Source organism: Coregonus lavaretus (genome assembly GCF_964263955.1).
Source record: "Coregonus lavaretus genome assembly, contig: SUPER_35_unloc_4, whole genome shotgun sequence".
NCBI lineage: Eukaryota > Metazoa > Chordata > Actinopteri > Salmoniformes > Salmonidae > Coregonus > Coregonus lavaretus.
The window spans coordinates 874263-897524 of record NW_028167178.1 but is presented as its reverse complement, the minus strand read 5'-3'; the positions used below and the strand labels follow the sequence as shown (position 1 = coordinate 897524).

The 23262-nt window shown below is 42.0% G+C and overlaps 1 protein-coding gene across 1 annotated transcript in view; it reads right to left on the bottom strand.

Annotated features, from left to right (window-relative positions):
• Positions 1–23262, bottom strand: part of LOC311110359 (neural cell adhesion molecule 2-like) — a gene marked incomplete at both ends in the record, with an annotated part of 404388 nt that overhangs the window by 80809 nt on the left and 300317 nt on the right. Inside the window, 3 exons of the mRNA XM_084188905.1 lie at positions 10540–10677; positions 14315–14470; positions 17089–17295. Coding sequence (XP_084045031.1) covers positions 10540–10677; positions 14315–14470; positions 17089–17295 — 501 coding nt within the window. The remainder of the gene's footprint in view (positions 1–10539; positions 10678–14314; positions 14471–17088; positions 17296–23262) is intronic.

Here is a 23262-nt window from a genome sequence, read left to right as displayed (position 1 = left end):
GCACCATCCCTACGGTGAAGCATGGTGATGGCAGCATCATGCTGTGGGGATGTTTTTCCGCGGCAGGGACTGGGAGACTAGTCAGGATCGAGGGAAAGATGAACGGAGCAAAGTACAGAGAGATCTTTGATGAAAACCTGCTCCAGAGCGCTCAGGACCGCAGACTGGGACAAAGGTTCACCTTCCAACAGGACAACGACCCTAAGCACACAGCCAAGACAACGCAGGAGTGGCTTCGGGACAAGTCTCTGAATGTACTTTAGTGGCCCAGCTAGAGCCCGGACTTGAACCCGATCGAACATCACTGGAGAGACCTGAAAATAACTGTGCAGCGACGCTCCCTATCCAACCTGACAGAGCTTGAGCGGATCTGCAGAGAAGAATGGGAGAAACTCCCCAAATACAGGTGTGCCAAGCTTATAGCGTCATATCCAAGAAGACTCGAGGCTATAATCACTACCAAAGGTGCTTCGACAAAGTACTGAGTAAAGGGTCTGAATACTTATGTAAATGTGATATCAGTTTAATATTTTTAATAAATGTGTTAAAATTTCTAAAAAACTATTTTTGTCATTATGGGGTATTGTGTTTAGATTAATGAAGAAAAACATTTTTAATCAATTTTAGAATAAGGCTGCAACGTAACAAAATGTGGAAACAGTCAAGTGGTCTGAACACTTTCCGAATGCACTGTACATATTTATAGACGGGCGGATTGTGTGTGTATGCAGGTGTGTGTGTGGGCAGTAAAAACAAATGGCCATCAATCTAATCAATCTGCCCAGCCTATTGTGATTTTTTTCTGATAGTGGATATAACGTTGAAAATCCGATGTAGTTTTAAAAAGGTACAAATTCAACATATTTTAGGTTTGTCTATGTTGAAATTTGGTTACCATGATGACATAATCCTGTGGTTGAAATTTCACCCTTAAAAACAACAATTTCCATTGGTGGCAAAACTGAAAGATGGCGGACTGAAGATGGTGGTGCAGAATGCCTCGTGAAAAAGCTTAGAAATTAATGTCCCTAAAACTGACCAAATAATAGTACTTTTACGCTGATCTGCGTAAATGAGGGTAAACACCGATAGAATGGAGAAGCAACTTCTAAAACAAAACAAAAAAAGAGATTATTCGATTGACAGATTACCTATTTTCACCGTGTGGAAACCTAACTGCTAAATGCTATAAATGATCAATTAAGCGTACTTGAGTTAGTCCGTAAAGATACACATGAGATGAAGGCGAGCCTTGAAATGAATGATGAGAAAGCCGCGACACTGGAAAAAGAAACTGAAAAGCTGAAGGGTACAGTCAATGTTATCGAAGCTGACGTTAAGGAACTTAAGAGAGAGAACAAGTTGTTGAGAGAATCCCTACTTGATATACAGACAACATCAATGGGCGAAAATCTGGTGCTTACCGGAATTAAAGAGGATGAAGGTGAAGATCCAGAGAGAGTAGTGAAATAATTAATGGTTAAAGCACTGCAGATCCCAGGCGACACTGTCGACCAAATTAAACTTGAACGCGTACATCATTTCGGACAGAAAGAACAGCGATATGAGCATCCAATCGTTGCCAAATTTGCATCATTTAAAGACAAAATAGTGGTTAAAAGCCTCACCGACTTTAAAATAGGCATGGAAGATCAGTTGCCAAAGGAAATCGCAGAACGACGTAAAGTACTGTATCCACTCAATGAAATAATAAAATATAACAATCAATACATAAATTATAATTACACTCAGTGGCGGCTCCTGAAAAAATTCTCAGGGGGGGCAATTTTTCTGATGATTTAGGTGACCTACACACATTTTAAAAAAGATATGTCCAGTAACAACATGAAGACAGGGGCAGCATATAAGTCAATGCCAGAAGCATTTATTGACTGATCTCAAAAGTGTTGGCTTACAAAAGCAAAATAAGTTATCACAGTAAAAATAATCAAGGGTGTTCTTTCACATTCCTCAACACTGCATAAACAATATGCATTTCCATAAACAAATGAAATATCAGCTGAAAATACAGCATTTTGGTATTTGTTCAGATTGCAGGATCAACAAGAGCTTTTACCACATTTTTTGCCTCATGGTTGAATTGGAAATATGTGCACCTGAGCATAATTCACAACAAGCAAGCAGGAGCTTTTGATAGAGGCTACTGAAAACATTGATGCAAGTTATTGGTAATAAGAAATTTTTATAGACTTCCATATTCTGCCCTCTTGTATAGATTTGTGAAAATGAACAGTGATAGACATTTTGCCTGAAAACAGAATTTGAAAATAATTTCTAGAAAAGATAAACACAGCTATCTGTATGGCTTTGTAAAAATGAACAACCATATTCTGGCCAATTGTATAGATTTGTAAATATGAACAACCATATTCTGGCCAATTGTATAGATTTGTAAAAATGAACATGAACAGATTATTATTTTTTTTTTACTTTTTTAAAAATTAAAAATAACTATTTTAAACAACATCAACTGTGAACTGATTTGGGCGTGTGTGTGTTAAAGAGACAGACAGGGAGGGACAAAGAGAGAGAGAGGCTACATTACTTGTACTGAAACTGTTCTCTTCTCTCTTTCAATGCAGCAAAGCGGTCAATGACTTTCTCATTGAAATCAGGCATGCTGAGGACTAGTTCACTCTCCATGGAAAGCATGGCCAGTGCATTCAGACATTCCTGGCCCATTGAATTTCGCAGGAATGTCTTAACTCGTGTCAAAGTTGAGAAACATCTCTCAGCTTCAGCTGTTGTCATGGGAGTAGTTATGAGGATGTTCAACAGAGTCACAGTCTCAGAGAACGTCTCCTGGAGGTTGTAGCTCATGAGAACCTGGTACAGTGCCAGTGCACCACAGTTTGACTTTCTCGTTGTCGGCAAAAAGACCGTTCAGTCTCTCCAAAAGCACACTGGCGATTGAGACTGAGGTTGATTCCGAGATGGGAAGGAACTCAAAAAAGCGCTCCTGCACTTTGTGGTTGCTATCTATGTACCTCAGCACAAGCACCAGCTGTATCTGTGTAGAAACGTCCGTGGTCTCGTCAGCTTGGATAGCTACGAAGTTCGCCGACTTCACCTCCTCCACAATATGTTCCCTCATGACCGCTAGCATACACTCCAGTTACAGTAGCTCGTTTTGAATGGTCTTTGATGTGAACTTCTTTCAAAGAGACAATCGAGTTGCACTGAAGGCTAGCCATCTTGATAGTAGTACGTGAATTGATTGACGCTGCTACCCGCTCTTTTCTTAGTTACGTTCATGGTTATGTTACGTATGACGAAAGCGCGTAAGTGCAAGCCCTCAGAAACCCATAGAGACTGTATTGAAAGCTCTGATATTTGAAAAAAAAAGATTTTACATGACAGGCTATGAGAGACTTCTGGGCGATTTTCAACCTGACTGAAATCGCCCCAAAGGGGGCGGGGCCATTTGAAGCACGACTTTAGCCTGATTGGACATTTAGTGGCAGATCAGACGTCTAGATTAGAACACTGATAACTACTGTTGCTGTGATATAATTGATTAGAAACAAAATCCCTTCCTTTTCCCGTTTGGCAGTGCGTCGCCCATATCGCCCTAATGAACACACCGCCCCTGATTACACTATACTATTCAAGTTAGGGAATGCTGTAAAATAATTTATATTCTATTTTAGATTTTTTTATAGTATTTATAAATAGATAAAAGATAGGACAATTCATAAAATACTAAATCCCTAAATACAAGGAACTGGAACACAAAAGTATCCAAAGCCCGAAATAAAAACATGACAAACAGAGGACATAGAAAGGCACAGTATGTGGGTATGTACAGGTGTATATGTGAGAGGCGCGCAGTTGTGTTGGAAGATGGGGTGCCTGTTTGATTGGAAAAGTGTGATGAGTTAAGTGCGTGAGGAAGGAAAATGGTTGCAAATGTGTGTCTGCAAGTAGGAGTTGTGACAGAGTGAGTGTCTTCACTCTTGTGGAGATATGGGATATAGCTTGTTTATTTTTGTCCCATCATGACGGAACATTGCCAACCCCTATGTCATAGACACTGACTTGAGCGGCCCACCCACTTATCCGTTTTATAGGATAAGGTGCCTGAAAGTGTTCACTTTTCTGTCATGGCTGCGTAGGCATGCCAAGAGTGTGCAAATCTGTCATCAAGGCAAATGGTGGCTATTTGAAGAATCTCAAATATAAATAACATTTCATTCATTTAACACTTGTTTGGTTACTACATCATTCCATATGTGTTATTTCATAATTTTGATGTCTTCACTATTATTCTACAATGAAAAAATTTGTACAAATAAAGAAATACCCATGAATGAGTAGGTGTGTCCAAACTTTTGACTGGTAATGTATACTGTACATTGAGGGAAAAAATAATTTGATACCCTGCTGATTTTGTATGTTTGCCCACTGACAAAGAAATGATCAGTCTATAATTTTAATGGTAGGTTTATTTGAACAGTGAGAGACAGAATAACAACAAGAAAATCCAGAAAAACGCATGTCAAAAATTTTATAAATTGATTTGCATTTTAATGAGGGAAATAAGTATTTGACCCCCTCTCAATCAGAAAGATTTCTGGCTCCCAGGTGTCTTTTATACAGGTAACGAGCTGAGATTAGGAGCACACTCTTAAAGGGAGTGCTCCTAATCTCAGCTTGTTACCTGTATAAAAGACACCTGTTCACAGAAGCAATCAATCAATCAATCAGATTCTAAACTCTCCACCATGGCCAAGACCAAAGAGCTCTCCAAGGATGTCAGGGACAAGATTGTAGACCTACACAAGGCTGGAATGGGCTACAAGACCATCACCATGCAAGGTCCCCCTGCTACGCCATGAAGGACTGAAATCCTGCAGCGCCCAAAAGGTCCCCCTGCTCAAGAAAGCACAAATATAGGCCCATCTGAAGTTAGCCAATGAACAGCTGAATGATTCAGAGGGGAACTAGGTGAAAGTGTTGTGGTCAGATGAGACCAAAATCGAGCTCTTTGGCATCAACTCAACTCGCCATGTTTGGAGAAGGAGGAATGCTGCCTATGACCCCAAGAACACCATCCCCACCGTCAAACATGGAGGTGGAAACATTATGCTTTGGGGGTGTTTTTCTGCTAAGGGGACAGGACAACTTCACTGCATCAAAGGGACGATGGACGGGGCCATGTACAGTCAAATCTTGGGTGAGAACCTCCTTCCCTCAGCCAGGGTATTGAAAATGGGTCGTGGATGGGTATTCCAGCATGACAATGACCCAAAACACACGGCCAAGGCAACAAAGGAGTGGCTCAATAAGAAGCACATTAAGGTCCTGGAGTGGCCTAGCCAGTCTCCAGACCTTAATCCCATAGAAAATCTGTGGAGGGAGCTGAAGGTTCGAGTTGCCAAACGTCAGCCTCGAAACCTTAATGACTTGGAGAAGATCTGCAAAGAGGAGTGGGACAAAATCTATTTAAAGACCAAAAAATGGACAGCTGCGTCATACAGGTTGCAAATTAGTTGGGAGGAGATTTTCGATGTACCGATTCCATGGCACATGGTTTATGAACTGATTTACAAAACGACGCCGGATTCAAAAATTAAAGAGTTTTTCAATTAAAATTATTATACAAAATTATTGCAACCAATAGAATGTCATCTATATGGGAGATACAACTATCCCAGCTCTGCAGATTTTTCTGCGAAGAGACAGAATCCTTAGATCACTTGTTTTGGTACTGCCCATATGTAGCTTGTTTTTGGTCACAGGTTCAGGAATGGCTGAAAAATTGCAACATGGGTGATTTGAAAAGTCATAGTCAATCGATCAATATAATAATACTCTAAGCAAAGGTGTTTATCTTTAATTTACAATCTGTAGAAACTTTGAGAACAGAAAGGTTCAGAACCTTTGTGAAACATCACAGTACAGTAGAAAAATGGCAGCTAGAAATCAAAACAGGATGGTCTTCAGAGATGGGAGGGGTTGAGGGTAGCTGAAGGCTGGGACTAAAAACAAACAAAAGATAACTCATGTAAAATATACTGTCTGTGAAATGTTGGTAGTATGTTTAAGCTGTAAGTGGAAGCCTAAGTATTGTTGTCCATTACCCCCCCCCCCCCCTCCCCCACCACCCCATTAAACAAAATAAAAAATAAAAGTGGTTGTCCCACTGACTATCATAAGTTGAATGCACCAATTTGTAAGTCACTCTGGATAAGAGCGTCTGTTAAATGACGTAAATGTAAATGGTTGGTAGGGTTAGGGGAAAATAATAAAGGAAATATATATATATATATATATATATATATATATATATATATTAGGGGTGTAACGATCCATCTACTACATCGATGTATCGATTTATATTCCTATGATCCAACTACATCGATCTGTGCTCGGCGAGTTGGCCTTTTCGACAACATATATCGATCTAACATCGTTTTAAAATGTAATAAATCGATTGTTTTGATACTAGGAAATAACCCATTGGATTTAAGCACGTCAGACTTTATATGGATGTTTTTTCTTAGCACTTTTAATGATAAAGGCTTTAAACATTACTCGATTCAGTCTGCCTATCCGTGACATCATCGCGCCAACAGCAGCGCAAAGGCGCAAAGACAACAAAACATAGCATGGCGGACGACAGAGGAGAAGCCGACGAGCGAGAAATTATCAAGCCACCATTGCGGTCCTTACAAGAAACAGGAATCTAGGAAACTTCACCTGCACTGTCCAGTATTTATTTCAGTCACACTGGTTGAATTTTTGGCTAAAAGGTTACTGAATCGATTTCAAGTCACTGAATCGTTTCGGATCGTATCGTTCTAAATGAACCAATATCGTCCTTGAATCGTATCGACAACCACGAATCGTGATACAAATCGAATCGTTGTTAAAACGAATCGTTACACCCCTAATATATATATATATATATATATATATTTAAAATAATATATACAGTACCAGTCAAAAGTTTGGACAAACCTACTCATTCCAGGGTTTTTCTTTATTTTTACTATTTTCTACATTGTAGAATAATAGTAAAGACATCAAAACTAAGAAATAACACATATGGAATCATGTAGTAACCAAAAAAAGTGTTAAATATATTTTATATTTGAGATATTTCAAAGGTGCCACCCTTTGCCTTGATGACAGCTTTGCACACTCTTGGCATTCTCTCAACCAGTGTCATGAGGTAGTCACCTGGAATGCATTTCAATTAACAGGTGTTTCTTGTTAAAAGTTAATTTGTGGAATTTATTTCCTTCTTAATGCGTTTGAGCCAATCAGTTGTGTTGTGACAAGGTAGGGGTGGTATACAGAAGATAGCCCTATTTGGTAAAACACCAAGTCCATATTATGGCAAGAACAGCTCAAACAAGCAAAGAGAAACGACAGTCCATCATTACTTTAAGACATGAAGCTCAGTCAATCCGGAAAATTTTAAGAACTTTGAAAGTTTCTTCAAATGCAGTCGCAAAAACCATCAAGCGCTATGATGAAACTGGCTCTCATGAGGACCGCCACAGGAAAGCAAGACCCAGAGTTACCTCTGCTTCAGAGGATAAGTTCATTAGAGTTAACTGCAACTCAGATTGCAGCCCAAATAAATGCTTCACAGAGTTCAAGTAACAGACACATCTCAACATCAACACCACGTGAATCAGGCATTCATGGTCAAATTGCTGCAAAGAAACCACTACTAAAGGACACCAATAAGAAGAAGAGACTTGCTTGGACCAAGAAACACAAGCAATGGACATTAGACCGGTGGAAATCTGTCCTTTGGTCTGATCCCCCTCTATCCCTCTCCACCTTCCTGTCTTTGTGAGACGCAGAGTAGGTGAATGGATGATCTCCGCATGTGTGGTTCCCAGCATGGAGGAGGTGGTGTGATGGTGTGGGGTGCTTTGCTGATGACACTGTCAGTGATTTATTTAGAATTCAAGGCACACTTAACCAGAATGGCTACTACAGCATTCTGCAGTGATACGCCATCCCATCTGGTTTGCGCTTAGTGGGACTATCATTTGTTTTTCAACAGGACAATGACCCAACACACCTCCAGGCTGCTTAAGGGCTATTTGACCAAGAAGGAGAGTGAGGGAGTGCTGCATCAGATGACCTGGCCTCCACAATCACCCAACCTCAACCCAATTGAGATGGTTTGGGATGAATTGTACCGCAGAGTGAAGGGAAAACAGCCAACAAGTGCTCAGCATATGTGGGAACTCCTTCAAGACTATTGGAAAAGCATTCCAGGTGAAGCTGGTTGAGAGAATACCAAGAGTGTGCAAAGCTGTTATCAAGACAAAGGGTGGCTACTTTGAAGAATCTAAAATATATTTTGATTTGTTTAACACTTTTTTGGTTACTTTCATATGTGTTATTTTATAGTTTTGATGTCTTCACTATTATTCTACAATGTAGGAAATAGTAAAAGTAAAGAAAAACCCTTGAATGAATAGGTATGGCAAAACATTTGACTGGTACTGTATATGTTTACAAATAAATATGGTGGATTGCAAATTATGCAGACAATTACAGTTATAGAAGCCACAATCTATCTGCAATATTAAAGCTTATCACCCCCTAAAAAAACAACAATATAAAAATACTAATAAATCAGTTGATTACTTTTTTTCAAATCCAACGTATTTTCCACGTAGATTCCACGTAACAATAAGTTGACAAATTACGTTGAAACAACGTTGATTCAACCAGTTTGTGCCCAGTGGGTTACTTCTGAGTGTTTCCTTCTCTCAGTCGGACACACTCTATAGTGACGGCGGCGGTGGACTGTCCCATCTCCGTAGCCGGATGGCGAGTGTCATGTTGCCGGGCAGATAATAGGATTCGCCTCATTGAGCAAGCTTATTGGATATTCATCACAACTATAAGTGGTGTTCTAAATTGAACGCAATCCGTGTTTTTTTTCCGCTGAGTGCCTTTATTACATTAGGTGGGAAGAGCTAGATAGCTGAGACAATATTGTGGTCGCTCATGCATAACCGGTGCTTATAGCTCGCGGGAGATCACATTTCAAATCCCTCCCGAAACGCTCTCAGGTGGCTTGCGTTCCTGGCTTCTCTGGGGCCTTGATGAGGACAAATTAGTGAATTAAAAGGACAACCTTTCGCTTTTTGGGCTACAAAGCCCAGAGTTGGCGCTAATTGAAATCTTCAATCACAGAAATAGTGCGAGTATAGAGGAAATCAAAGGAGCGGTGGCAGCCAAACTGACCATCATTCAGTAGCTCTATAATGAGCCTGTCTAGATCGGTGAGTCTGTTCTTTCTCTCAAAATAAGCCGATCTAAAGTGAATGCTCAGTTCTTCATGTTCAACACAGTACAATTCAGTGACTCCACAGTTCTAACTCACTGCCTTTGTAGCGGTGGTGGTTCGAAACTACACTTGCGTGATGAGTAACCTTGCTTGAGACCTGAACTTGCATTGGCCCCCCAATATTTTGCCCAGGCTTCACCTCAGTGGGCTAGCAGTCTTCAAACCCCTGTCCATCACACTTCCACCACAGGATGCTGCTGAGGGGAGTACGGCTCATAATAATGTCCGAAATGGAGCTAATGGAATGGCATCAAACACAAGGAAACCATGTGTTTGGTGTATTTAATACCATTCCACTAATTCTGCTCAAGACATTACCACGAGCCTGTTCTCCCCAATTAAGGTACTACCAACCTCCTGTGACCTACACAATAAACACACTTAAATCTGAATAAATTACTTGATTCTTACACACCAGGTAGGATTATTTTTGTATCAATATCTCAAAAGAGAACCTGAATTGAATCAGATCAGAGAGTCTGAGAAAATACATTTTCCGCCACTATTGACAATCTTATCCCCACCACCGGAGACAGACGTTCCTTTATGTGAGGCCAAGTGTCTCTGGAACGATAAGCGTTTCATTTTGCCCGTGGTCCTTGGGTGCGATTGTTTGGGAGCTGGCAATCCTTTACCTGTATCAGCGCTGTGACTGTGGAGTGTAGGAGGGGAGAATGATTCTGTCTCACTAGGTGACTCTATTCTCACCCTGAGAGGAGCAACAGTTCTGTATGCCACCGATCGATAAACCCCAGTGCCTGGCCTAAGAGAGCCTTTACACTGTGGCTCTGTATGGGGCTTCTCATCCTTTACACAACTGCTGTATGGCTGCTATTGTAGAAGGGACCACTGTATATGGTTGGATAGGCTTTGGATATGGATAAAACGAGAGCAGGTAGCCGTACTGAATGCCACGCTATTCTTCATTAGTCTGCTCTGAGATCAGGCCCGGCTGCTACTGTGAGAGGAAAAATATGTCTGGGTAGGTTTTGTTTTAATGGTTCTGATTTGTTGAGCTTTGTTCCTTCAGAGAACCAAGGTTACATATATAACTGAACGTTTTGGGGAGAGTAGGTATGCTATGCTAGCTAGATGGCTAACTCTTCGTTCACCACTGCATATGACTGGATAGGCATTAGCTACAGTGGAAGGTAAAGAAGGTAGCAATATGCTACGCTACAGCTACTCACCATTCACCACCACCTCGATGTCGACAAAGTCGATCTCGCCACGGGCCTCCACTCGCGCTTCGCAGCGGTACACGCCCTCGTCCGCCTTGGTCACCTTGTGGATCTGCAGGTTGTTGTTGGGCAGCACCTGGAACCTGCCTTCACAGGAGAGAGGGCGGAAGAGAAAGAGAGGGGGGGGGGGGGGGGGGGGGTAGAGAGAGCGATAGGGAGTGACAAGGGGAGCGATAGAGAGAGATAGAGGGGGACAGACAGAGAGAAGGGGGGAAGAATATAGAGAGAGGGATAGCGCATGAGAAAGAAAGAAAGAAAGAAAGAAAGGTGGAGAGAGAGTTAGAAAGAGACAGAGGAAATAAGGAAATAAAGATACAAGGAAAATGAAAGAAAGGAAAAAGAGTGAAAGGAAGTCACATGACTCCAGTCACATACTTGCTATCAAATAATATTTTCATAAACCTTTACCACTTTCACCTTTTTTAAATAAAGTTAGCTAAGCGAAGTGAGATAAATACATTAGGAATTAGGTCTGCAGTTCACAAACAGTTTCCCATCCTTCTCCATTGTCACTGGCAGATAAGTGAGAACCTTATCTCTCTCTGTCGAGCGCAAAGATATTTATAACCTTGTCCCGTAATTAGCGTGGAATTTTAAAAAAACACAGCTATCTCTACCTTTAATCATTACCGAACGGCAAGGCGAGATAGTGTGTCGAAGGGAAGGGCCTTTGAATTTCAATTAAAAAACCTGACTACTTTCAAAGGTTTCAAACAAATCATTTTCCTAATCAGCCCAGGAAGTCTGTCTCTGTGATGGGTGGATGAGGGGGAAAGTGTAGCAGGAGGAAAAGTAATGATGGGGTGACAGAGTATTGGTAAACAAGTCTGAACCTACAAATTAACTTCTGTCCATCATGCAGGAGCCATGAATGTGTTTCCAATAGTCGAAGATACATTTCATTCCTTCTCCTTTCTTTCTCAGCCCAAATATGTGTTCCAATAATCTAAGATACATTACTTTCCCTCTCCTTTCCTTCTAGCCCCAGAATGTGTTCTAGTAGTCTAAAATCACTTTCCCTTGTCCTTTCCTTCTAAGCCATAGGATGTGTTCCAATCTAAGACACTGTTCTTTCCTTTCCTTTTAGGAGCAATGATCTGAAAGGACTCATTTAATGAAGAAAAAGAAAAGTAGAGAAATATGGTGGAATAATTTCCTGTGCTGTCACTTAAAGTATCAGTGTTCAAGACAGAAAGAATACCCCCTTCATATCCCCACATACTGTATGTCAACATAAGCACACAAAAAATAAGTGAAGAAATAATAAATTAATTAAAGTGAAAATAAAATAAAATAAATCGGGTGGAATAATGTCCTGTACTGTGACTTTTCAGTGGCCATGAGAGAAGGAAGATCTTCACAACATGGCAGCAAGCATCGGACCACCGACTGACATTTGCATCCTCTACTCTCCATCTTCTAGGCAAGCTTGTTAACATGTTGTATAGTTCAAACATACTTTTAATGAAATCACATGCTGCGGCTTTTAATGCTAGAACTTGCTATTTATAGCATCAAATCCCTGACAGAATCTGAGGAAAACATTTTTCATAACATTTGTGTGTTTACATAGGCATACATCCCAAATGGCACCCTATTCTTATATAGTGCACTACGATTGAACAGAGCCCATACAGTGGCTTGCGAAAGTTTTTTACCCCCTTTGGCATTTTTCCTATTTTGTTTTCTTATTACCTGGAATTAAAATTGATTTTTGGGGGGTTTGTATCATTTGATTTACACAACATGCCTACCACTTTGAAGATGCAAAATATTTTTTGGGGTGAAACAAACAAGACATAAGACAAAAAAACAGAACTTGAGTGTGCATAACTATTCTCCCGCCCCAAAGTCAACAGTTTGTTTATAGAGTCACCTTTTGCAGCAATTACAGCTGCAAGTCTCTTGGGGTATGTCTCTATAAGCTTGGCACATCTAGCCACTGGGATTTTTGCCCATTCTTCAAGGCAAAACTGCTCCAGCTCCTTCAAGTTGGATGGCTTCCGCTGGTGTACATAAATCTTTAAGTCATACCACAGATTCTCAATTGGATTGAGGTCTGGGCTTTGACTAGGCCATTCCAAGACATTTAAATGTTTCCCCTTAAACCACTGAAGTGTTACTTTAGCAGTATGCTTAGGGTCATTGTCCTGCTGGAAGGTGAACCTCCGTCCCAGTCTCAAATCTCTGGAAGACTTAAACAGGTTTCCCTCAAGAATTTCCCTGTATTTAGAGCCATCCATCATTCCTTCAATTCTGACCAGTTTCCCAGTGAGAGGTGTTGGGTTTGCACCAGACATAGCATTTTCCTTGATGGCCAAAAAGTTCAAATGTAGTCTCATCTGACCAGAGTACCTTCTTCCATATGTTTGGGGAGTCTCCCACATGACTTTTGGCGAACACCAAACATGTTTGCTTATTTTTTTCTCTAAGCAATGGCTTTTTTCTGGCCACTCTTCCATAAAGCCCAGCTCTGTGGAGTGTACGGCTTAGTGGTCCTATGGACATATACTCCAATCTCCACTGTGGAGCTTTGCAGCTCCTTCAGGGTAATATTTGGTCTCTTTGTTGCCTCTCTGATTAATGCCCTCTTTGCCTGGTCCGTGAGTTTTGGTGGGCGGCCCTCTCTTGGCAGGTTTGTTGTGGTGCCATATTCTTTCAATTTTTTAATACTGGATTTAATGGTGCTCCGTAGGATGTTCAAAGTTTTGGATATTTTTTTATAACCCAACCCTGATCTGTATTTCTCCACAACTTTGTCCCTGACCTGTTTGGAGAGCTCCTTGGTCTTCATGGTGCCGCTTGCTTGGTGGTGCCCCTTGCTTAGTGGTGTTGCAGACTCTGTGGCCTTTCAGAACAGGTGTATATATACTGAGATCATGTGACAGATCTTGTGACACTTAGATTGCACACAGGTGGACTTTATTTAACTAATTATGTGACTTCTGAAGGTAATTGGCTGCACCATATCTTATTTAGGGGCTTCATAGCAAAGGGGGTGAATAAATATGCACGCACCACTTTTCCGTTATTTATTTTGTATAATTTTTTGAAACAAGTTATTTTTTATATTTCAGTTCACCAATTTGGTCTATTTTGTGTTTGTCCATTACATGAAATCCAAATAAAAATCAATTTAAATTACATGTTGTATTGCAACAAAATAGGAAAACCGCCAAGGGGGATGAATACTTCTGCAAGGCACTGTAGGGCTCTGGTCAAAAGTAATGCACTACGTAGAGAATATGGTGCCATTTGGGACACAACCATATTTTACAGTATAGCACATTTATTCAACTGATATGTCTTGAAATGATGTGTGAAGCAATCTGACATGTAAACTGAATTCTTTTGATGTTCCATTTTTTTATGCACTAGCAAACCCGTTAATTGGCTTCTGAAATCAATGATAATGTAATTATCAGCTGCTTCATTAAAAGTAGACTGTAAAATACCATCAAAGAGTGGGCCCATAAAAAAAAACCTGCATCCAATGACATGTTCACATGAAAATATCACTTGATTTCTATATGGTCTGTACTGCTCAATAGATAACTTTTCAAGAGTCAAGTTATGTTGCTAATATGGTAGCCACAGTATGCACGTTAACAAGTTATGCTTTAATTAACCAACTGGTAATTAGGTACTTATTTTAACAAGCAAACAAGGTTTACCAGCACATCAACAGAGGCAGCATGCATCAAATGACCATAAGCAGACTTACTGTAGTGCTCCTCTGTGATCTCCATGCTCTTGAAGCCCTTTTGGTAGAACCAAGAGACCACGGGCGCCGGAGAGGCGATGACATAACACACCACCTCTGCCACCTCGCCGTGACGGAACTCCTGGGGGGACCTCACGTCGTGGAACGTCAGCTTCTCTGTCACATAGGAAGTGAGGTAACAGGAAGTGAAGTCACATTAGAGACATGTCTTTCCAAAAGAGGTTATGTTCCAATATTCACACAAGTATACCATTTAGAATGCATAGCCAATACATCGCCTCATTCTAAGTAGTATGCGAGGGTGGACTTTGGAACAGAGCCCAAGTAATGTGTATTGATTGAGGTACTGATAGATTGATTTAGTGATTAATGGAATGACCATGAAACAAGAAGAGGTGTCTGTTTGTAATGTATTAGTTTCCTATCATAAAGCTGGCTATGCTACATCCACCATGTTGATTGCCCCCCCCCTGCATGTTTTCATTTCTTGCCGTAGCACTTGACAGCTGATTACTCATTACTAAGTTTTGATTATTTCAATCAGCTGTGTACTGCTAGGGCAAAAAACTAAACGTGCACCCAGGGGGGGCCCCAGGACCGAGTTTGGGACACCCTGAAGTGGAGTACAGAGTAAACTCCATTCTATAGAACAAACTGTTCTACTTATTGTCTATGGTTCTACACCACTGAAACAACTCAGATTCTATGTGCTCTAAAATAGTCCCATAAACATTCCCACAGCATATTGAATGAATCCTACCACCCCGAAAGTTCTGTTTGTAATCAAATGATTGATTTAACTTGTGTCGGTCTAAAGCTGTGGCACCTGTCTGACAAGCACTGGCAGGTGTTTGATAGATTACACCTGGGGAAAGCTGACCTGGGACCTGCGCTTCTATTCTCTTAAAAAACACTCCACCACCCTCTCAGAACCCGTCGTGCTGGCTAGTGTCGTCGACTTATCACACGGCGTGTGTGTGTGTATGGCGTATGGAGAGAAAGATAGAGTGTGCATGCATGCGTGTGTGTGTGGCACGTGGAGTGTGTAACACCATCGGGTTATCCACTGTGTGTGGCGAAATTAAAGCGCGCATAAATCACATGCATGGCCCTATTTATTTCAGTCCCTTCCAGTAGATCACTCTGCAACCTAGCACATTAGCATTTTGCAATGTGATTTATGTCAGGCGGCTCTCCAAAACGTGCTTTTTTCTCCTTGCCGCTCTTTAAAGTGCCTTGCATCCTACTGACTCTGAATGTGAGATTCAAACCTCCTCATCTGCTGGTTTAATTCCACGGCACGTTTTCATTTTTTCCTCAATCCGTCGATTGGTCTCTCTCTCACTCTCTCCTCTCTCTCTGTGTCTCATTTCCTCACCCCCTCTCTTGTGCCCTGTCATTCCCTTTAATTCCCTTACCCCCTCGCTCTCATTCTCTCCCTCTCCTTCTCTCACTACCTCTCTCTCAAATTCACTCACCCCTCTCTCTCCATCTTTCTCTCTCTCTCGCCCTCTATTTAATTCCCTCACTCCCGCTTTCTCGTATTCTCTCTCTCTCTCTCACCCCCCCCCCCCCCCCCCCCTCCTTCCCCCAGTTCTCTCCCTGGGATTCAAACATGTTGTTGTCCCTTGTTCTCCCGCTACTTGTTTTCATTTCCCATCTCCTTTGTCGTTACCCTGCTCAACAAGAAAATCAGTGAGAAAAACAAATCCTCTCGTGTTACAGTCTACCGCTCGCTTGACACAGTCAAATTGGTAACACAGTGAGCATTTCTCTTCCGTCATTTTGCCCACATAGCTGCAAGGGTAACTGTCAAAGTGGGGTGACATGCCAATTTTCTTGGAGCTCCCTCAGGTGGGACATCGACTGCCTACTCTGTAATGGGTCTCTGTTGGCCGGTGCTCAAAGATTGACTCTGGGAACTCTATACCTGTCAATTACTCAGCAGTGCGGATAATTATAGTCCTTCAACCGTGAGCTATAATAAAGCTATAATTTGAGTTTGAATATGGATAGCTTTCGTCAGGTTGTGATGTACGAACACATATGATAATGTCAAGACGTGTGCACGTGTGTGTGTGTGTGTGTGTGTGTTGACATCTTTGCGGAATGTCACAACTCACAAATGGTAATGTACAGCACATTTAAAGTTGACGTCCATTTTCCATAACGTGGTGTTTATCACAAGAAGATCACGTTCGGTATCGCCTGATGGGTGCTGGGTACATTATGCCTGCCCAAGCCCTTTAGGTGACTATCTCCCTGTTACTAGTTGAACGGTGGCTGACTGACGTTGTCATGGAGGGGGGGGGGGGGGGTGCATGTGTGTGCATATATACATACACACACAGTACACACACCACACCGGTGATCCAAATCAAGCGTCTGCCAGATGGCTACCAGCGGCAGAACTCCTCTGTGTGTCACGTCTCATTAACAGCCACAGCAGAAGATTCCCTCTCCCATACGATTAGAGCCTGCCTCCGTCGCCTACACACATTCAGTACTATCCATCACACACACCGCCAGACCCTGCGAACATTCACTACACTCTTTAATGGGCAAGTGGGCAATGGAATATAAATATGGTGTATCTTTATGATCTAACAGAGGAGACGGCGATGTATTCAACTCATGTCTTTGTATATCTGAAGGACCTGGAATGGATACAGAGGGAATGCAGAGAGTGTGGTGTGTGTGTGTGAGTGTGAGTGAGTTAACCTATAGCCTATATCAATCTACCTCTGTTACAGATGCATGTAATTGACACTCACGGTACATCTCCAGCACCATGGTGGCCTCCTGCGTCTGTCCCTGGGCGTCGGTGGCCTGGCAGCGGTAGATGCCCGCATCCTCCACTACTGCGTTGTAGATGGTCAGCCTGGAGCTGTCCTCCCCGGTGTGCAGGGCCACACGCTGGGACGACACGATGCGCTCCCCCTGGGGGTTAAACCACTCCAGCTTCACCGGCTCGCCGATCACTGGTGGGAGAGAGATAACTTATAGGTAACATTAAGGAACTGTAAAAAGAACCAAGACAAGCCGTAGACTCTAGAGCAGTATTTCCCAAACCTCCCCTTGAGTACCCCACCATTAGCTCCACTTATATATTCACAAGCACACTTGAAATAAATTGTAACCTAATCAGCCCTTGTTCAACATGGGAAAGATTTGCTTCTTTGAAATTTGATAAACTTGTTATCCCACTTTGGAGACAAGTAGGAGAAAAATGCAGTTGAATGATTTTCACACTTTCTAGTCTTTTTTGTTTACGCCCATTCAGCATCGTTCACACCCTCTTAAGCCTCAGCCCCACCCATCTCTTTAAGAATACACATGTACTGTAAAGACTTGAGTCAGCATGGCATTGTCCTCCAGAAAGTAGTCTCTCTATTATCCCCCTCCATTATCTCAGCCAATCATTGATCCTACCTCGCTCCCTATATAGCTCAGTGCTTTCTCCTTGGCTAAACTAGGCTAATAATGTAACATTTTTATTAATGTTTACTTAATAATATGTCTGTAAATGAAGGGGTATTAAACTCAACCTCCTTACTACACACACTTGCCCGCCTGCACGCCAACCCACCCACACACACGCACATGCACATGAACGCGCACGCACACACAGAGTAAGTAATCAAATGTCTCGCCTTGGCCCTGATTAATATGCAATTCCTGTTTTGGCTGCATAGCTAGCCACTTTTTCAACAAGGGCCACAAGGGGTGGAGAGTGCCATATGCATACTACAGTTGTCTTCATCTGTAAATCACACTACTGGAGGGCCATAAACGCCCCAGTGTGGAGCACCGCTCCTCTGCCTATCAATCAGCAGGCCTGGGCACTAAAGTGAAAATCTCCCCAGGGGAGGGTAGTGAGGTCAGGGGCTGGACAGGAGAGTGACTGGGGCATGGTGGAGAGGTGGAGGGGCTTTGGATCCACAGAACCATAATCAAGAGGTGAAGAAAGGTGGCTTGTGGCTGTGATTGTCTGAGTGTAACAGGATCTTCACGGTGTTAATTGCCAGCAACTACCGTGAAATAACACAAATCAAAATGTTCACACTTTTAAAGTGTTAGTTTCATCAGCTACTGTACAAACATGATGTAAAATGATGAAAAAGGGGGGTTTCGTGCTATGCAACAGGTGTAGAGGTGCTACTTTAAATTATCGAACAATGCATTGGAAGGTGATGTGCGACACGCTCTCACTTATAAAAACAAAATGTATTATCAATGCATAGTTAAATACACTCACACACATCTTGGCTGTAATTTATTCAACTCTACAGGTAGAGGCAAGGCGAGTCAGGAGATGTGTGTATAGTGGCATACAGTGTGTGTAGCCAAAACAAGTGTCGTGTGGGGAGAAATAATGTGTATGTGTGTGTACCCAGAAAGGGTGTGCAGCAAGATACACTACATTACCAAAAGTATGTGGATACCTGCTCGTCTAACATCTCATTCCAAAATCACGGGCATTAATATGGAGTTGGTCCCCCTTTTGCTTTCCACTAGATGTTGGAACATTGCTGTGGGGACTAGCCACAAAAGCATTAGTGAGATCGGGCACTGATGTTGGGCGATTAGGCCGGGCTCGCAATCGGCATTCCAATTCATCCCAAAGGTGTTCGATGGGGTTGAGGTCAGGGCTCTGTGCAGGACAATCAAGTCCATCCACACCGATCTCGACAAACCATTTCTGTATGGTCCTCGCTTTGTGCACAGGGGCATTGTCATGCTGAAACAGGAAAGGGCCTTCCCCAAAATGTTGCCAAGCACAGAATCGTCTAGAATGTCATTGTATGCTGTAGCGTTAAGATTTCCCTTCACTGGAAATAAGGGGCCTAGCCCGAACCATGAAAAACAGCCCCAGACCATTATCGCTCCTCCACCAAACTTTACAGTTGACACTATGCATTCGGGCAGGTAGCGTTCTCCTGGCATCCGCCAAACCAGATTCGTCTGTCGGACTGCCAGATGGTGAAGCGTGATTCATCACTCCAGATAATGCATTTCCACTGCTCCAGAATCCAATGGCAGCGGCTTTACACCACTTCAGCCGACGCTTGGCATTGCGCATGGTGATCTTAGGCTTGATCTCAGCCATGGGCACTCATTTCATGAAGCTCCCAACAAACAGTTATTGTGCTGATGTTGCTTCCAGAGGCAATTTGGAACTCAGTAGTGAGTGTTGCAACTGAGGACAGACTATTTTACATGCTACGCGCTTCAGCACTCGGCGGTCCCGTTCTGTGAGCTTGTGTGGCCTAACACTTTGCGGCTGAGCCGTTTCCACTTCACAATAACAGCACTTACAGTTGACCGGGGAAGCTCTAGCAGGGCAGAATCTTGACGAACTGACTTGTTTTGAGTAAATAATTTTTCACCCTGTGGTATCTAGTGGACACCCAGTATAGCCCATTTTGCCTTTGTGGCAACTAGTGACAACCCAAGTCTGGAAATTTGAGACTGTGGATGCCGATGCGATAACAGTTACGGACAAGATTGAAGACAACTCGATTACATTTTAGAAACAAAGTCTTCAGAACAGGTAATAAAAATGTTGTACACCGGCTATAATTCTCGTTTTTAGATTGTAATAACAAATACTCACGTTGTTGTCAGCCAGAAAGGTAGCTAACATTAGCAATGTCAATGAGTCATGGGTAGACAGGATCCAGCTTTGATTCTCGAGAGCTATGGCTATAAATATGTTGTGTACTGATTGTAGAAGTGTAATTTTGACTATCATAGCTCTGCATTCATGGAAAATAACCTTGGCTTTGGCATGCATTCAGTCCACTGCCCTTCTGACTCCTAGCTATACTAGCTAGCTAATAACATTACTGGGATGGCCCCTTGATTCTTGAGAGCTATGGCTATGAAGATGTTGTGTATGGATTGGAGAAGTGTCATACTCGACTCTTCTGCATGAAACTAATTATTGGTTATACATAAATACCATGTAGTGAACATTACAATACAATCCTAACACCAGTGTTGTGTACATGTTTTTTTATGTAGGATTCCAGTTTTGAAGAGCCACAGACCAGCCAGAGACACAGGCAGGGCTGCAGAAAGAATTGGATAGGAAGAACTTGAAAGGGCTGCCCGACTGCAAGAAATCAAATCAAATCAAATTTTATTTGCCACATGCGCAGAATACAACAGGTGTAGACATTACAGTGAAATGCTTACTTACAAGCTCTTAACCAACAATGCCATTTTTAAAGATATATATTTTTTAAGTGTTAAGTAAAAAATAAATAAAAGCAAACAACTAAAGAACAGCAGTAAAATAAAATAACAGTAGGGAGGCTATATACAGGGGGGTACCGGTGCAGAGTCAATGTGCAGGGACACCGGCTAGTCGAGGTAATTGAGATAATATGTATATGTGGGTAGAGTTAACATGACTATGCATAAATAAAAGACAGAGTAGCAGCAGCGTAAAAGGTGGGGGTGGGGGGGCAGTGTAAATAGTCTGGGTACCAATGATTAGCTGTTCAGGAGTCTTATGGCTTGGGGGTAGAAGCTGTTGAGAATTATTTTGGACCTAGACTTGGCACTCCGGTACCGCTTGCCGTGCGGTAGCAGAGAGTACAGTCTATGACTAGGGTGGCTGCAGTCTTTGACAATTTTGAGGGCCTTCCTCTGACACCGCCTGGTATAGAGGTCCTGGATGGCAGGAAGCTTGGCCCCAGTGATGTACTGGGCCGTACGCACTACCCTCTGTAGTGCCTTGCGGTCGGAGGCCGAGCAGTTGCCCTACCAGGCGGTGATGCAACCAGTCAGGATGCTCTCGATGGTGCAGCTGTAGAACTTTTTGAGGATCTGAGGACCCATGCCAAATCTTTTCAGTCTCCTGAGAATCGAACCCACAACCCTGGATATAATAATAAAGATACAATATTTTGTGAGTATTTTGTCTATATAATTTCATTATCAGTGCAGAACTGTAGTGTTGACATACACTCAGTGTGTCTTGGTTTATCAAGTGACACCCATAAAAGTTAATAGCTTTCACCTGGATTCACCTGTTTAGTCTGTCATAGAAAGAGCAGGCATTCTTAATGTTTTGTGTACTCAGTATATGATGAAAATATAACATCAATAACATGTATTATATTGTAATGAGTTCTAATAAATTGTAATATTTGGGTTTTACATCATACACATCTTTTTTACAACATCTTGTTGCCCTACGCGTTCTCCACAGCTGGACAATGGTTACGAAGGTTGTAGTCAAGTGCTGCCAGTAGGGTTCCAGCCTCATAGACTGGAGGAGCGAAAGCAAACTGCATACATGAGTATGTGGTTCTAGAAGGACTACAGCTCAGAAGTAGACCTAGATTAGGGTTGGCCTACTCCAGTCCTCGGGGGCCTGATTAGTGTCACACTTTTGCCTCAGCCCCAGCTAACACACCTGACTCCAATAATCAACAAATCATGATCTCCAGTTTAGAATGCAATTAGTTTAATCAGATGTGTTTGCTAGGGATGGGGGAAAAGTGTGACACCAGTCCGACCCCTGAGGACTGGAGTTGCCCATCCCTGACCTAGATAGACAACAAATCAAGCAAGCCCCATCAATCCTAATCTGGATTACGATTTTACCATTTGACAACTATGGCAGAATTGCGTTTGATGACCATCAGTCTTAGATTTCCAGGGTACATACATTCCGTTTACGATGAAGTGAGTAAGTATTTTAATAATTGGATAAGAAGGTTATTTAGGCAGAATGAAGAACTAATGTTTCCAATCATTCAAAATAATTTTATGTTACAGTCTTACACTCAATAAATACGTGTATCTTTTGGGCTAGGTTTGTCTATATCTCAACCAGACAGCTCAAATGGGGAATAACAGTAATCTCTGTGCAGTAGGCTAATATTGGGATAGTTACAGTACCTATGTCATCAATACTCAAAGTAAATCCTGGGTAGTTAATTTTCCTAAACAGCATAGCAACATAGATGCCTAAATTCTGCTCCAATACTCAACAATGGTGGGGTGGGCATTGATGTCGATTTATTACTTTCATGACTGAAAAATATTATTTCAGGTTAAAAGCCCTGACATCAATTAATGAAGCCCAGTTCAGATCCAACAGCCGACATGAGACTATACGTGAAAAAACGAGCCAGTTTTAGAATGTTGTGTTGTACAACAGCTGACTAAAGAAGGGGGATTCAGATCAAGAAGGTGAGACGTGCAGTTGGCACCGTTTCCAAGGTAACTCTTTCCAATGAATGATGTGATGGAAACTTTTAAAACAAAGTTGCCACTTGTTGTAGCAAGGTATTGTAGCAAACAAGTGTCATGTACACATGCACCAGAAACAGGGTACACTGACTTGTCAGATAAATATCAGCAAGTTAGGCTAGCTATGTGCAGCAAAATAGCTAGTTAGCTTTCGACTTGGCTAGCCTAGTTAGCTGCTTGGCTAAAAATAGAAGGTTAGTTATTTGATTAGCTAAATGGATCCGTCTTGTCTCAAGGCCTTGGCTAAAGATTTTAGCTAGGCCTAGCTACATGTTGAATCTTGGAAACTCCAGCCGAAGACATGAGACATTCTAAAAGTAGACCTTTCAGATCCAACAACCCGTTGCGTCCTGTCTCATCATATGTATCTGAACTGGGCTTTATGATCATGTCTATTCTGTGCCAGTAGAGTAGTGTATGAAGTAGCCAGCTAGCTAGCCAATATCAGTATGGCTTTCAGAGCACAGACATCAGAAATATAAGGTCAAGTAACGTTATCTATACACATAATTTTAGCTAGACAGTTATGACTAACTAGTGTAGCGACATTTTATATTCAATGAAACAAACCAATGTCGCGGTCAACTAACAAGCTACACTAGCTAGCTAGATAATGTTAGCTTGCTAGCTCATTGGATGTGTGGCTTGAAATCAACAATTTTTTACATTTTAGTCAT